Genomic DNA, 16162 nt, shown 5'->3' with positions numbered 1-16162 from the left:
GGACCTTCTATGCCTCATTTAAAAGGAGCTAATTGGGTACTACATTTGGAAGAAGAGCATGTAGCTGTGTGTCTGTTTAAGGCCACCATAAAGTTCCACCCTAAGCTCCTTAACTTAGCTGATAAAATCAGTCAGAAGCGCATAATCCATTGTAGTATCACTAATAAGGCCATGTCTACACACTGAGTTGCGCTAGTTTAACTAAAGGTCTGTTTTAAAATCAGTTTAGTTAAACTGGCACTAACCCCTGCATACACCCTGGTTTAATTGATTTAACTTAATTTGTGAAGGAATTGACTTAAGATAAATCAACATGAGACAGGATTAAATCGATTTAAAAGTATCTACATAGGGGGGTTGAACCAGTTTAGGTTAACTGGTTTTTAAACCAATTTTAGTCAAACTGATGCAATTTTGCTTGTTAGACAAGGCTGTATTGGTGACTGCTGCACAGTGCCTAAAAATACTTGTCGTTTACTGCACATAGCAATTTCCACCTTATGTGACCTGAAAAGGAAACCGAATGGGTGTGCCTTTTTTGTTGCTTCGTTCTGATGTGTATAAAAAGGCAATAAATAAAACTACTTGGTTTTTTTACTTAAAAATATTGAGAATTACATAAGAACATAAGAGTGGCCATACTGGGTCAGACCAAAGGTCCATCTAGCCCAGTATCCTGTCTTCTGATAGTGGCCAATGCCAGGTGCTTCAGAGGGAATGGACAGAACAGGCAATCATCAAGTGGTCCATCCCCTGTTGCCCATTCCTGGCTTCTGGCAAACAGAGGCTAGGGAATTTCAAGTCTTTCAGAATTTCAAGAATTTCGGGGTTTTGAAGGATTTTATTAGAGGTCTCATAATATGAATTAGTGGAGAGAAAAGAGTTGAAACTTTGACAGATTTTTCCTTTCAACTGTTTATAGAACACTGTGAGTTAGATAAGTGTGGTTGGGATTTTGGTTTTATTTAGCAAAATATTATAAGCACTTCCCCTCTCAAATTGATTTGACTTGCTTGATATTATGATATCATCCTTCCAATTCTCAAGTTGTCCATCGTATCTTCAAGGAAGACCAAAGTAGAAAAAACCTGAATTTCTACTATTTAAAAAAAAAAGAAAAAACTTTTTGGGACGCAGGTGGCAAAAAATTTTCAGGCCATCCTTATATGACATAAAGAAGCAAAAAGGGCCGCAAAACCCAGTATCTTTTCCTTTGCAGATGACCTTTAAATGCTTTTGAAAATCTAATCCTCACAAGAACTTTGAAGTAGGTAGGTAAGCATTACTGTGTTTTACCTATGAAGAAACAAGCAGCTAGATTAAGTAATTTGCCCAAGGCAACAGAAGGAGCCTCTGTCAGAGCAAAGTTAGAGGAGTCTGGATTTTGAGACTCAGATTACTAGGCCATGCGCTGCTTGGTTAAATAGTGCTGTACTTGGATTTACAGACCACAAAACAGTACAAAGTACTTTAAAGACACAGAGATGCAGAATCAATCTTACAGGTAGTAGTGTGGCACCATCTCTGGCAACCCAGCAGCCTTCTGAAAAGGGAATCAGTTCCACTACCGTACTAGAAGGAAAACTTGTTGTACGGAGTCCTGGAACTTTGGTAAGGTACATGGGGCCCTAGGATTAACAGTAAATATTCTCTTTGTTCTTGAAAATCAAGCAGGAATGTTGAATAGATTTTTAGTGCCAAGTGTTTGGCACTTGGTTGGAAAATGTAGAGTTATAATCAGGGCAACCCAGAAGTGTGCCAGTTATGTGTTTAACCATTCTTGGGGTAGATTATTTTTGAACTTTACTTTCAAACAAAGACTTGCAAGTAATTCTGATTCAACAAAGAGACTACAGAGAACGGTCAGCCTTAAGTTATCTAACCTTTTTTTTTTTTTTTTTTTCCTGTACATGGACACTGTTTTTTAGTTGTCCAAGTAAAATTATGAATGTTCCTACTGGCATGCAGCTTTGAAAGCCTGCTTTACATTCTGAAGTTGAATAGATATTTAAAATAAGACAATTTGGGATAAAATCTTTGTTAAATACAGAAGTATACATAGTCCATTTTCATAGTGGCTGGGGTAGTGTTTTTGGCATGTCTCCAGATCTGCTGGAGCAGATTAAATTCCTAGCCTTCTGGGAAGTCAGAAAACTAGGTTTCAATCAAAGAACATTAATCAATATATGATCGTGAACATATTCATAAGATCTGTGATGGTTAGCAGCAGCTAGGAGTTGTAAATTTTAAAAGACGTTTGAAGAGATTTTTTGTGTTAAGTAGGGTAATTAACCAGAAAGGAAAAATACTACATCAGTGTGTGGGCTGCAAATGGAACCAAAGGAGTTATTGGAAATACCTGCTTCACATAGAAGACAGAATAGCTTGCAATGTTCTGCCTCCTTCAGGAACAATCTATGAATGAAATAGTCACCCCATTCATACTAAAAAGAACTCAAAGTATGCAGCTTTCCTTTACAGATTGTCACTTCTCATTTATCTTCTGTATCCATTTTATTTACAGGTTTTTTTTCAGTCATTCGTTCAGTTTTTACACAGTCAATGGTAAACATGTAGAACTGTGGCTGTTTACCATGGGATTCACATAGACAAACGCAAGTAACAGACAATATCTGAAAACGGTAACCTTGTAATGAATACTTATTACCTAAAGAAATCTAAATGATTTCCTGTTAGGAACAGTGTCCTGTATGAGGAAGAGAACAAACATAAATTTAAAAAATCAAATCTCCAAGCTGCAATCATAATTTCTATCTGCAGGCTGATCTGCATAAGTAAAATACTCTCTCTTTAGACGTGATATTTGTAAAGGTTGAAGGGGCTTAACATTTAAATTTCAGTAGATGGAAACAAAATAAGAGGCGCGAGCTTTGTATGGTACGTTGATTCAGTCAGAAGCTGGATAGAAGGCTGTGGGGATTTCAAACAGGTGAAACAATTATTTTTTCATGGCAACGTTGTAAACTGATGCTTTAATTTATTCAGCTAAGATTTATTTTTCATTTTGCTGGAATGGATCCATTGTTTCTTACTCAAAAATGATGATCAAGATTCGTATTTCTTTATATAAAAGTTGCTCAAATAGTTTCTGTAGCGTAAGCCACTGAGGTACACACAGAAAATAGAGACAGGATTAAAAGCTTACTGTAAGCTTGCTGGGAGTTAGAAGATGTAATGCAGCCGGTATTTTTTCTTCCTGAATCTTGAGTACCTTGTGTGATATTTGGATAACAGGATGGCAGTACAGTTCCACTATTACGGCAAGTTCTAGTAGCCAACTGCAGGGATTTTTTAATCAATTCTGTATTTTTGAGGAGAGTGGGGAGGGACACATGGAGCATCTGTCTCTTTCCTCATTTCTCCCCTTTGCATTCTTCAAGAGGCTCTTATATTCTTCCAGCATCCACCCAGGGCTTATGTAAAGGAAACTGATGGACTAAGGGCATCCGAGGCCAGTACTGAAAAAGACCAGACTTTTGTAGGAACACTTCATGTAGGACCACTATTCTTTCTTCTTTAACCCAATGTCTGTTAATTTTATAATTTGCCGGGATCGTAAGTGGACAATTACTGTTGCAATCATCTATCCAGACCCAGAGGAGAAAGTACAACGAGCAGATGAACATAGTTCTTTCTCTTCTTCCCACCATGCACATCCTCTGAGATCAAAGATGAGTCATAGTTAAGGTTCCTATTCTCTGCAAAAGTGTTAACACAGGATAAACAATGTGTGTGTCTGAAAGGGAAGATTGTCCTTGGAGGGGAAAGGAAGGCAAAGCTATTGCACCAGCTCTCACCTTTCAAATAATTAAGAAGGAATGGAAGAGGCATAAGATATTGGCTGTTTTTGGAAAAAACTTTTTCCCCTGACACAGGATTGTTTTCTGCTGTTATCTTCCCATGAAGTAAAGCAGTAGAGTGAAATGGGTTAGTTTTTGGCCCACCTCTAGATGCAGGGCAAGCAGCTGGGCCTCCCAAGATTCTGTTCATCCCATGGAGACTGAATATCTTTTTAATGAGGTTTCTCAAATTTACTTTTTTTCTGTGCTGTGAGGGATGGAAAGGGGCATGTCAGCGATACATCATGTCATGGCAATGTTGATTCCAGATTGCTTATAGGCAGGGCTGGATGTAGTCAGTCCAGGACCCTAGGCTCATATGGCAAGGCAGGCTCTCTCCCCACCCCAATCCTTTGGCCCTGCTCACTGACCATGGCCCCATCTTCACACAGGAGCCTGTGGCACTCTACCTCAATGCAGCACTCTGGATCCTCCATATTCACCCATGACATATAATTAATATATATATCGTACAACCCACTCCCAGGAGAGTATTTGTTTAATCAGCAGGGGAGTTGTAATCAAGGGGTTTACAAAAGCCATAAGAGGGTTGCGCAAGCAACACACAGTGGGGGATTGCTCACCTCTGTGACTCAGCAAAGTCCACCAGGAAACGTCTGGGCTAGTGTTTTCCAGGCACATGGACTGATGATATAAAATAGGGAACAGTGGCATCATGCTTTTACCTTTCTCCTCCCCAACTTAAGCTGGAAGCAACAAGAACGCTGCCCCAGGCTTAAAGGAGACCTGTATTAAGAACTGTAACCTGCCCACAACATCCAGTGGGGTGAGAAAACTGCTTGATCCAAATACTGCCTAGTCTAATAAGGTTTAAGATTTAGACTGCATGTTTACTTTTTATTTTCTTAGGTAACTATCTCTGATCTTTTGTGCCTACCACTTATAATCACTTACAATCTATCTTTCTGTAGTTAATACATTTGTTTTATATTTTACCAAAAACAGTGTGTTTTGGTTGAAGTGCTTGGGAAATCTAAGCTCAGTTTACAAAGGCTGGTGCGTGTCCTCTCCACACTGAGGGAGGGGCAACAGGCTTCTGACCAGGGCAAGACAGTATGTTCCGGGGATGCAAGGCTGGGAGCTTGGGAGATTTGCTGGTGCCTTTCTCTGTGTGATTTGTGAGTGGCTTAGGGAGCATTCACGCAATATAGCTGAGTGTGGGGCTCTACATGCAGTTGTGCTGAGTGATAACAGCGCCTGAGGGGTTTGTTGCTTGTCACTAGCAAAGCATTGTGAGATACAGCCCAGGCTGGAGCATTAAGAGGGCACAGTGGTATCCCAGTTCCAGGTTGTACCCCAGGGATCCCATCACAGAGCCCCACTTGTAGTGGCAGGCGGATGGGTCCTGCCCTTCCCAAAGAGATAGTGGTAGCAGTATGGGCTTTCTTGTCCCCTGCCTCACAGGAGTGGCAGCAGGGATCCTCCACCCCGCCATGGTAGCAGCAAGTGCTCCTCCTCCCTCCCCCTGCCCAGTACTTACCTCTGCAGCCAAAGTGTACCTGGTTGGGTTGGGAGTGAACCAGGCCTGCTGCACTCTCCCACTGCTATATGCACAGCCCCCTGTTGGGGTTGTGTTGGCAGGGTCCGCCAGAGCAATGGGTTTTGAACTTTATACCCCTTAGTGTGTTATCTAGGCCTTAGGTGTAGACCTTATAAAGCCTTTGCATTAGTTGGCCCTGGGTTGCCCCACAAGTTCAGTGGGTTGTTACATGATTTGGTTCAGACTTGCTTGAGGAATCATGCATGTGTTTGTCTTACTCATCAGTGCTAAGCCCTCTCACTGAAACAGAATATATATGTAGGGAGGGTGGAGACTCTATTCAAGTCCACCCTTCCAGATTTAGTGACTCTACTTGGACAAGGGCTGAAAGACCTGAGTAGCAGCAACAGAAAAGTAAGTAGCTTGCTAAATTTCTAGTGAGTTCTGCATGCTGTTTGCCTTACGTTTTTACCAAACATTTAAAAATTTTACGTTCTGAGTCTGTCTTTGAAGTTCCTACTCAAACAGAACTCCCATTGACTAAGGTTTGCCTGAGCAAGGACAATAGGGTAGAACCCTTTATTTGTATTTGATTCATCAGTTCTACTTTTTTTTCTTGTTGTGTTGTGTGTGTGTTTCCCCTTAGGAAAGCTCATGTCCAACTTGTTGAAGTTTTTATGGGCTGGGTTAGGAAAGCCAGCTGCTGTCTTTCCTATCTGTCTTTGCCTTGTTTGTGGCAGCTGTCCCCAGCAGAGAGGGACCAGTACAACTTAAGTCCTGGTTTGGGAAGCTCAAAAATCGAAGAAAGGATGGAGGAGGTGATTGTTTTCTTTGGTTACCATATTCTGAGATTTATTATTGTTGGCTAATTAACTGCTGTTCTATTTTTATTTTCCAGATCTCTGGGTTTGAAGGGCTGATACTCAAACAGTTCCTACTTGACTAGAGCACTAAGTGACTACTTCCTTGTGTATGTACTTTGTATTCCTCAGAAATTAATTATTTTTATTTGAAGACCTGTGAGTTTTGGAGTTCTCTCCCCCACCTCCCCTTTCTCTTTTTGGCGTGGGGGGTCAGTAAGTTGTTAGTATTGCGTGGTTTATTTAAAACTGTTCTGACTGCTCTTGTTTTAACTTTTATTTCAGGAGCCAGCCATGAACAGAGGAGGAAAGACTTTCATGCTTGGTTTTATTACCATTTATGCTACTTTTATGCAGAAACCTCTTTTCAGAGCTTTTCCTTTTCTAAATAAATTTTACTTTTATTGAATTTCTAGTACGTGTTGTCTTTTGTTCCCTGTGTGAAAAGTTTTGCTTCAGTTTTTTCAGTCAGATCCAAAAGCTGCTGAGCAATTTGGTTGTCTGCTTTTGGGCCTGCTTGAGTTTTCCTATCACATGTCCAATGTAAAAAATGTTCAGATCCACAGACGCCCAGCCTGTCCCGTTCCAGGGGTGCTAGCTAGAATATTGGTAAGGTGCATGGTCCTCAGCAGCCTCTAGTTAGTGGTTTCTTAGACCATCCCTCTGCCCCTCAAATTTTTGTTACTTAATCCTAGGATGGATACCTCCTAGCACAAAGCCATTCCTCCCCCAATTATCCCTATTGTTCTCATTATTGGCCGAGGCTACTCTAGGTGGACTCTGAGCATTAACTCCCCTTTACCCAGCTTTTCTGCAACACAAAGAAACTCCTCCAACAGAGTCAGCTATAACTCATGGCCACTTGAACAGGCCTGTCTGGGATTCTCCACAGGGCACCAGTGTCATGTCCACCCACGTGCTCAATAATCAGTTCAGATACTGAGACTCTTCTCTTAAGGCTCCCCAAAGTTTAACAAAGATGGAGAATTCCATACCATGTAATATAACCTAATAATTTAACACATGCATTCCATTACCAGCTCTGCCGTCATCTTATGCTGTTTTGCATTAACATAACATTTTTCTTAATGTAAATAATCATCTGTAGCTGAGACTGTTGTGTCAGCTAATAAATAGTTAACTTTATAAGAGGCACCATTCCCCTTCACCACTCCCAAACAAAATCTGTCACTGAGTTCTTGTTGTGAACATGCTGTTTTGCTCTCTGTGCGTTAGTAGCATTCATATTTTGCTCCATTTTTCTTTTTTTCTTTTCTAGAATACAGCACATTTTCAAATGCACTGAAGAGGTGCCGGAATCAGAAGAAGGAACACTCTGTTTTCAATCAGCGAACAGAAGAGGCATCTGCTGCTCAGTATTTTCAGGTAACAAAGCCATCTAATGCTAGTTTTGTGGAAGCTAAGTTATAGATGTTTCCCTGTTTTTCTGACCTTAGTCACTGGACCAGGTAGAAAGTTAGCTCAGGATTCTGCAGCAAAGGGTCAGGCCCTTGTTACTGTTAAATACAGGTAGTTTGGTAGAAGATGGGCTTTATCTTTTTCTATTTTTCCATTCCTCCTTTCCTTTTAGTTTTATGGCTGTCTATCTCAACAACAGAATATGATGCAGGATTTTGTGAGGACGGCCACATATCACAGAGCTATCCTACAGAACCACATAGATTTTAAAGACAAGGTAAGCTCTGTTGGATCCAAACATAATCGTGTCCGGAAGAATAACATTGATTGAACTCTCCCGTCTGATCTTTCCTAGAACTTTGTGCATGAGTGTACTGATATGTAACACATATGTTTACAAAAATAGGTGTCAAGTATATGGATGCCGAGGCACTATGGTGATGGGTGCATTACAGGCACCTTAGGATAGATGTACTTGCACCTAAACCCTGGATCCAAACATTAGATCGGAATTTCACAGCTGGCCCCTGTGGACTAACCAGAAACCCAAATCTGAACACTCCTGAAAGTTTTGGGCAAAGAAATCAGAAGCCGAACTTGGCACCTTAGGCCCACCCCTTTTTTTTATATACATATACATATACATATACATATATGTATAAACATAGGAATTGCCATACTGGCTCCGAACGGTTCCATCTAGTCCAGTGTATTGTCTCTGACAGTGCCCAGATGCTTCACAGGAATGTGCGATAAAGTTTGCATTCGGCAGGTTTGGGGCAATCTACCCTCTTTCCCTCCCTCGCCCCAAAAAACCGCAAAACAAAAAAGATTAGGTCTCCTCCTACTTGCTAATAGTTAAGAGATTGGCTTAAATCATGAAGCAAAATGTATATCATATCATACCTCTGGATATTCACAGAATCATAGGACTGGAACAGACCTCGAGAGGTCATCTAGTCCAGTCCCCTGCACTCAAGGCAGGACTAAGTATTATCTAGACCGTCCCTGACAGGTGTTTGTCCAACCTGCTCTTAAAAATCCCCAATGATGGAGATTCCACAACCTCTCTAGGCAATTTATTCCAGTGCTTAACCATCGTACCATATACATGCTCAATCCCTTTTCGAATTTTGTTAAATTTTGACCCCTAAAGACATCATCTTATGGCAATGAGTTCCACAGTTTGTTTACTTACTTTTTCACACATTGTGTGAAAAAAGTTTCCTTTTATCAGTTTTGAATTTGCCATCTTTTAGTTTAATTGAATGTCCCTGCTGCAAATTGGTAGAAGTCTTTATTGAGCAATCTACGGGGATCCCCAGTCCCCTTTCTTGAATTGATATGGTTAATTTAGAACCCTGTAAGGTGTATATGAGTAGATAAAATGTTTTCACACCAAAGTTGCATTACTCTGTTTCAGTGCTGAATTTAATTTGCCACATTGCACAGTCACACCTGGCTTTGGTTAGGTCCTTCTGCAGTTCCTCTCTGTCTCTCTGTTCTTGACTAACCTAAATAACTGTGTAATCTGCAGAATTTGCTGTCTCACTATTCATCCCTCTTCCAGAACATTAATCAACATATTAAGCAGCATAGGATCCAGTATGGAACACTGCTATAACCAAAAATGCAATCTGAAAGCAACAGTTTACCAATCTGCTAAAAGTTTTCCAAGTCTGTAAATGGCTAAGACTGTGCACTGCACCTGTAATGACTTCCCCCAACTCCTGCTTTCTGTGTGCACTTATCTGCTTTTTAAGACAATATCAAAAAACAAGGCTGACTTCAACTCAGGGCCATCTAAAATTGACACCACCCCAAAACAAGACTTTTAATACAATCTAAATTATTAAGCAAGAAATTTCCCCCTCATAAAACTTAAGTCAAAATAAAGAAAATAGTTAAAATAAAGTTTCTCTTCACTTTTTTAAGTTTCTAATGTTCTAACTGGGTGTTTCTTCTTTTTGTGTGTTTAGTAAAAGGTTAAGATACATTTTATGATGCCTGTTTGCAGTGGGAATAGGCCAGTCATACCTTTATGCAAACCTCAAACCATACTAACTGTTTAATTTCGTAAAAGTAAAACAAAGGGGTTTAAGACACCTTAACCCCTTGCCTGAGACAACCCTCCCCTACCATCAACTCAACAATACCAGTGAGCTAGGAGCATGGGAGGGCTTGCCCAGCTTGCCTGGAACACCAGTACCTGGCTCATAAGAGTGTGAATGGTATTGGATTGTTGATTTGTTCCATCATCAACTGATTAATTTTCTTACCAGAACAGGTAGAAATCTTGTATTGCAGGGTCTGTAACTAGTAGAACAGCAGTGGATTGGGGACACTCCTTGTCCTTGGGCTCCCTACCAATGAGAACCCCAATGAGTGTTTTTGCTTTTTACAGCAAGAAGGTAGAAAATGAACAGCAGAACCCAATTGTGCACATTTGTTTTACACTGAATTAAGGAGGAGGAAGTGTGTAGGCTGTGTATATTTTGTACCTGCTGGCCCCTTTAGCAGCTATTGCTGTTGTACAGCTGCTTGTGTTCTCTCTTGGTGTATTTATTTTTCCAACTGTTGGAGCTGCCTTGGCCTCTGTTCAGCATACCTCATAGTAAAGCTTGTTACAAACTTGATGCTGCTGGCCACCCACCTAGAGAATGATCTCCCTATTCCCTGTCCTGTGAAATGAGAAGTTTCAGAACAAATGTGGTTGAAAAATTGGATTGGATATTTTGTGAGAAAACTCTTTCCCATGAGAATCTGAGAATTCCAGTGCTGCTTAGGTTTGGGCTAGCCAGGGCAGAAATACTGCACCAGTGTTTACTGTTAAAGCCAGAAAGCGTAGAGGCATATGAAAGACTGAAATATATAAGAAGGGTGATGTGGGGTGGGGGAGGGAGTAGGATGAGGATAAAAGAGCACAGTAATTTTCAGATCTTCAAAAAGAGGTTTGATTCAGCTGTTACTTGTTTCCTAGCCAGTTTGGCCATTCCGTTGATTTTCACATTTCTGTCACTTTGCTCCTTTGATGTAAGGAAGTCAACTTACCTGGAGTGAAAGGCATTTATGGTGGAGAAGCAATCACCTTCACATTTCAATTATTTTTTGGAAAAAGTATCCTTGTGAAGGAATGAAGCAGTTGGTCTTAGTTGTGGTGGTAAAAACTGATTCTGGACCCCTTGATAATGTTCTTGGCGGTATTTTCAATACACATTCTGTTTGTAATAGGGTAACAGATGAAATACTTCAGAACCAACTGTGGGTAGTGCTTGTACCAACCATTTGTGTTTTTAAGGAAGCCTAAAGAATATGGAGACAATTTTTAAAAAGTAATGAATCCTAGATAATAAAGTTGGAAAACATTGCTTGGGTTGTCCTCTGCACTACTTAAAATTGTCCTCTTCTCTATAACAACCTTGTAAGTGTTGTCTCTACAGTACTTTCACTAGTGTTGCCTCAAACTTTTTAATCATAAATTTTTTTCTATTCTTGTCTGGTCTCCCTCACTATTTAGCATTAGGAAATTATTTCTAAGTGCCTATGTCATTTTTGAAAATTTTACCCTGGAGTTCAAACGTTGAAGTGCTACTAACATGGCGTCTTGCAAGTAAAGATGTCTTCTTGTGGTATAACTAGAAGTAATGACCTAAAATGAAAAATAAAATATTTTTAAATAGATGGTAAGTGTAAAGTTAGAAATAATTTCCTAATTCTTTTTTGAAAATGGGATTTAGACTCCCAAGTCACTTGGCACTTTTGAAAATGTTACCCATAAGTGTATTTTTAAAACAAATTATTTGAGTAATTTATGTACTACACCTGCCCTAAGTCTCCCCAGCCAATTTTTGTGACTTTTAAAGTCACATTTTTCTTGTATTTTAAAAAGTCCCCTCCCCATCCTCCTTTGCTGTATGAAAGATTCACACAAACAAAGAGGAACTGACTTGATTCTACAGGGAAGCAGACTATATAAAAAGTGCTCTCAAAGGCACTCAGTAAACAGAGAGAGAAATTCATTTTCTCTTTCTAATCTTTCAGTCAGATAATAATTAGATGTTACAAGTAACAATAGTATGGTAGAAATAGTTAGACCATATTGTGATTGATTTTTTTTAAACTGATGGTGTCCCTTTCAGGAATAAGGCCCTTATTCTAGAGTCTTGCAACCCGACCCAAACCCGATGGGTCCAGACTACAAGTGTTGGGTCCAGGTCAGGTGGAATAACAACTGGACCCCCTCAGGCACTCTCCCGCTGCTGCTGGTCGGGCCGGAGTGGCAGTGGTTGCGTCCCCCGGTCCTGCTGGCTGTCTTAGCACATCTTATTTCACAGCACAGCAGAGGGCAGTGGTTGACAGGAATGGGGCATGCAGCCACTGCCGACCCCATGGGCAGGAGGCTGTGGCAGCGCTGACTCAGGGATGGGAGGAAAGGTAGGGATCAGGTTGGGTCCTCGTCAGGCCTAAAAATTAAGCCTGAGCAGATCTCTGTTCTGCAAATGCTTAGGCATGTGTGTATCTTTCCACATGTGAATAGTCCCACTAAATTCACATATGGAAAATTACTCACCTGTGTGAGAGTTTGCAGGATCATGCCTAACTCTAATTAGATGGGTACAGCACAAATCCTCCCTGAAATGTTGATTTTTCACAATTATTTAAGTAGCCACTCATCTACTTCAGACTAGTTCTCGAAATGCCCACAAATTGGGCCTTTGAGCTGGTCCCTGTCCTTATTTATTTATTTATTTATTTATTTATTTACTTACTTATACATAGATATAAATACATGAGTGCAAATACATTTATAGAGTAAACTCACTAACTGCCAGTCCTAAAACTAGACACTTATATTGAGAATATTTGACTTCTTATTGGGGAAAAAAATGCTATTGAAGAATGGAAAAAAAAAAAAGCAAAGCTAATTCCATGTATTGAAATTTCACAGTGCATTGTCTTAGTGACCACAGTGGATATGTCTACACAGCAACTAGACACTTGTTGTACACCTGTTCCAGCCAACTTGGGTTCATGGGGCTCAGGCTGTGGGGCTGTTTCATTGAAGTGTAGACTTCTGGGCTCAGGCTGGAGCATGAGCTGTAGGGCCCTGCGAGGTAGGGTGGGCCTCCAAGCTTGGGCTGCAGCCCGAGCCGGGAAGTCTACATTGTAATGAAACAGTCCCACAGCCCGAGCCCCACAAGCCTGAGTCAGCTGGCATGGCCAGCTGTGGGTTTTCTTCCCAGTGTAGACATACCCACTGGGGGCTGGGTTCTGATGCCCTTACAGTGGATAGTGCCTGTCATGACATTGCTGGCCCCTTAAAGGGAGTCCAGGCCTAGGCTACCTGTGAAGAGCTAATTTAATGAGCCCATCTAGGTAGTTAATTGGATAATGAGCACCTGGGCCTGATAAAAGACTATTAGGGCTTCCTTACAGAAGGTCCTCACAGAGAAAGAAACTTTCCTAAGGAAAGAAACGCTCCCAGGACTGAGAACCACAGGCCCCAAGGAAGAAGGCTGTGCAACCTCCGAGCCCAAGGGAAGAGACTTTAGTTCAAGCTTATTTTGGATTTAATAAAGTAGAACCCCTTCAGGGGAATCTTGTCTCTCATCCATTTGGACTGTGTGGAGTTCTTAAAAGGCCCTAAAAGAAGGGAAACCAAGGCAGGCATGCCTGCAGCACCAAGTTATCTCAGCAGGGAGCACCTCCATGCCCTACAGCAGTACCTTACTCCACAAAGTCAGATGGACCATTTGAGAAGTAACGTGTGTTACTGGATGTGAGGAAAGGGCTCAGAATCTGGCCCTAAGTAGAAAGCCGCACTTCTCCATTCCATTGGTAATGTTTAACTATAGCCATTGGTTCTTCCCTCTCCTCTCAGCATATACAAAGAGGAAAGGTTATGATAAGCAGTGTTCCCCAGTAGGTTTTGAGAAATCTTCTACCAACAAATCCTTCTGTCGACCCTGTGCTTAAACAGAAACTAGTGCTTGATTGTCATTGGCTCCATCCCTCTACCTTTTCTTTATTCCCCTTTACCCAATATTTGCTGTAATTTGCTGTTTTGAAGTTAGTTCCTCTGGGCATGGAGGTGTGGTCTAATACCCGCCAAAGCACGGAAACAAAACTGGCTTTGTGACAGCCTGTTGTCTGTGAAATAAAAAATGATCTTAATAAAATCTTGCACTAGGAAAAGAAAATAATATTAGAGGCAATGTTTTGGCCCCAAGGCCTAATTTGAAGCTATGTAAAATAAAAGAAACAATGTTAGTTGCCTTAGTATTCCCTGTATCTGTGTAACAGAGATTCAGACTGGCTACAATATGCACTGGCGGTTGGATTGCTTTCATTAGTACGTAGCCTAGGTTTCATATAAAGTAAGTTTTTTTTAAAAGTGGAGCATGCTTTCAGCCATATCTATGCACTTATGAATCTCTTTAACCGTGAGCTCTTGAGTGACTTGTAATTCCATTGCTACAATCTTTATGCAGTTTAGTACAGAGGGAGTTGTGTGGACCTACTGGTGTTGGTAATAAAGCTAGCAGCAAAATGCAGACTGTTTAGGCAACATCTCTGGCACCAGCATTTGAAAAGAGAAAATACATTGAAAGAAACCCCCACTGCATACTTTACTCACATAAGGAATCCCATTGGAGGACTCCACAGGGCTACTTATATGAGTAAAGTTATATATCTGCATAAGTGTTTTCATTTAAAAAAAAAAAAAAAAAAAACCCCAAACTCGATCCTGCAGTGATACTATTTGCTTAAAGTTAAATATGTGCATAAGTTTTTTCAGAATCAGGGCCGTCATTTGAAAACTACACCCAGCTACTTATGGTCCTAGCAGTATGTAAAAATATTGCACGAAATACATACATATATGTGTGCGTGCGTGCATGTACATCTAATCTATCTAAATCTTAATACTGTACCCAGTGTCTGTATTCTTATACTGTATGTATATAATACACAGTTAAAGCTCAAACCTTTGTGTTTTATACACATGAAATATGTGTGTGTGAATAAGTTTCAAACAAAAATAGATCAGAATAAAATGTATAGCAAAGTGGGGTGTAGCCATTTCAATTGCTTTTTCAAATTTTCTGTCATTATGAGTATTTAAACTTGAACTTTTTTTAAAACAAAGGGAGAATCAAAAATCTCACTTGAGCTTCTTTGACATGTCACAAGCTGTGGCCAGTACAATTTTTCAGTAACTCTTTCATGTCTTAGGTTATTTGAATCTCTCATAAACTCCCAGCCTCCCCTATGTGGATTCAACAATAATTTGTGTTATTACTGCCTCACAGAACAAAGCAAATCTGAGGATGCCAAGTCTCAGAAATAGAAACCCACTAGCAGGTTCCAGTGATATGTATCCAAGGCATGAAGCCAGAGGTGAAGTGTAACTCTCTATGGTACATGATAGTGACATCCTCATCCTCTGAAAAGTTGGAAACTAGAGCTGGAGTTTTGGTTTCTTTTTAAATGTAAGCACCCAAAATAAAATTTATGATGATTGGCTTTTTAACACTGTTTTTCCTCCCAGTTTAAATATTTCTTTAGGATGTCATGCTTGGTCCTCTGGGACTTAGACACTCAAGAATGTAATAACAGCTTTAAAAATAATCCACCTTCTAAACTTCTTTTTTTTTTTTGGTGTGCCTTTTGTTTTCAAGGTGGTCCTAGACGTTGGCTGTGGATCAGGAATCCTTTCGTTTTTTGCAGTGCAGGCTGGAGCTAGAAAAGTCTATGCAGTTGAAGCCAGTTCAGTGGCAAAATATGCCGAGGTAAGTGTTTTGTTCAACCAGGTGTTAAACTAGTCTGTAGGTAACTAGTGCACCACAAAGACAACAGATATCTAGGACCACATGTTACAGTTGGCAATGCTGCAGATTTCTGTTTATAACGTGACTAAGGATGTGTGGTGTTAGTGTTGATCATTTAAAAATATCTTTAAAGGTGTTCTAGTTGATACAATGTAATACTGATAGTAATATAATAAATCATTTGCCTTCCTTTTTAATAAGGTCACAAGTGCCCTTAAAATACAAATGATTAAATCTTTTCTCCCCCACAAATTTTTTTTTGCCTTTCCCTTATTTTTGATGTTTCTGTGCAACTAAGTATTTTTTAAATTTTTTAAAAAAATTCTTTTGGCGGTAGGTGCTCTGATTTAATTTCCAATCCCTTAGTGTGATTGGTCAGCTCTTTCCCTGGTTTTAGGAAATAATCACTCACTTTACTGAGCTATAATATTCGCCCTGTTTAAGTCGAGAGCGGGAAATAACCACTAAAGTCATTGATTACTAAATAATGTAATTGTGTACGTCTTTCTGATCCAGATATCTTATTTTTCTTTCAGTGAGTAATTAGTAAATTAAATACTAATTTAAAGATGTTAGATGGACAGCACTCAGAACTGGCAGTCTTTTAAGCATAGACAAAGCAATTAAGGAGCTGCAGTGGAAGTTTGCCAATGCTACCCTAACAATGTGACCCTATCTTGCTCTGCTAGA

The 16162-nt window shown here is 40.1% G+C and overlaps 1 protein-coding gene and 1 long non-coding RNA gene across 4 annotated transcripts in view; both read left to right on the top strand.

The window, feature by feature from the left end:
* The window catches only part of LOC112106760 (histone-arginine methyltransferase CARM1-like), a 121229-nt gene that overhangs the window by 54178 nt on the left and 50889 nt on the right, over window positions 1-16162 (top strand). For all 3 annotated transcript variants that reach the window (XM_026652351.1, XM_026652349.1, XM_024200181.1), the window contains 3 exons: window positions 7501-7607; window positions 7813-7917; window positions 15323-15433. In XM_026652351.1, coding sequence (XP_026508136.1) covers window positions 7501-7607; window positions 7813-7917; window positions 15323-15433 — 323 coding nt within the window. The remainder of the gene's footprint in view (window positions 1-7500; window positions 7608-7812; window positions 7918-15322; window positions 15434-16162) is intronic.
* Window positions 5158-6630, top strand: LOC112106762. The gene is made up of 3 exons (XR_002908124.3): window positions 5158-5775; window positions 6008-6331; window positions 6507-6630. It is a non-coding gene; the product is annotated as an uncharacterized LOC112106762 (long non-coding RNA).

This window comes from Terrapene carolina, unplaced genomic scaffold (genome assembly GCF_002925995.2).
Source record: "Terrapene carolina triunguis isolate 2854851 unplaced genomic scaffold, T_m_triunguis-2.0 Scaffold113, whole genome shotgun sequence".
In the NCBI taxonomy this organism is placed as follows: domain Eukaryota; kingdom Metazoa; phylum Chordata; order Testudines; family Emydidae; genus Terrapene; species Terrapene triunguis.
The sequence above is the reverse complement of the archived record's forward strand: the minus strand, read 5'-3'. Positions and strand labels throughout refer to the sequence as shown.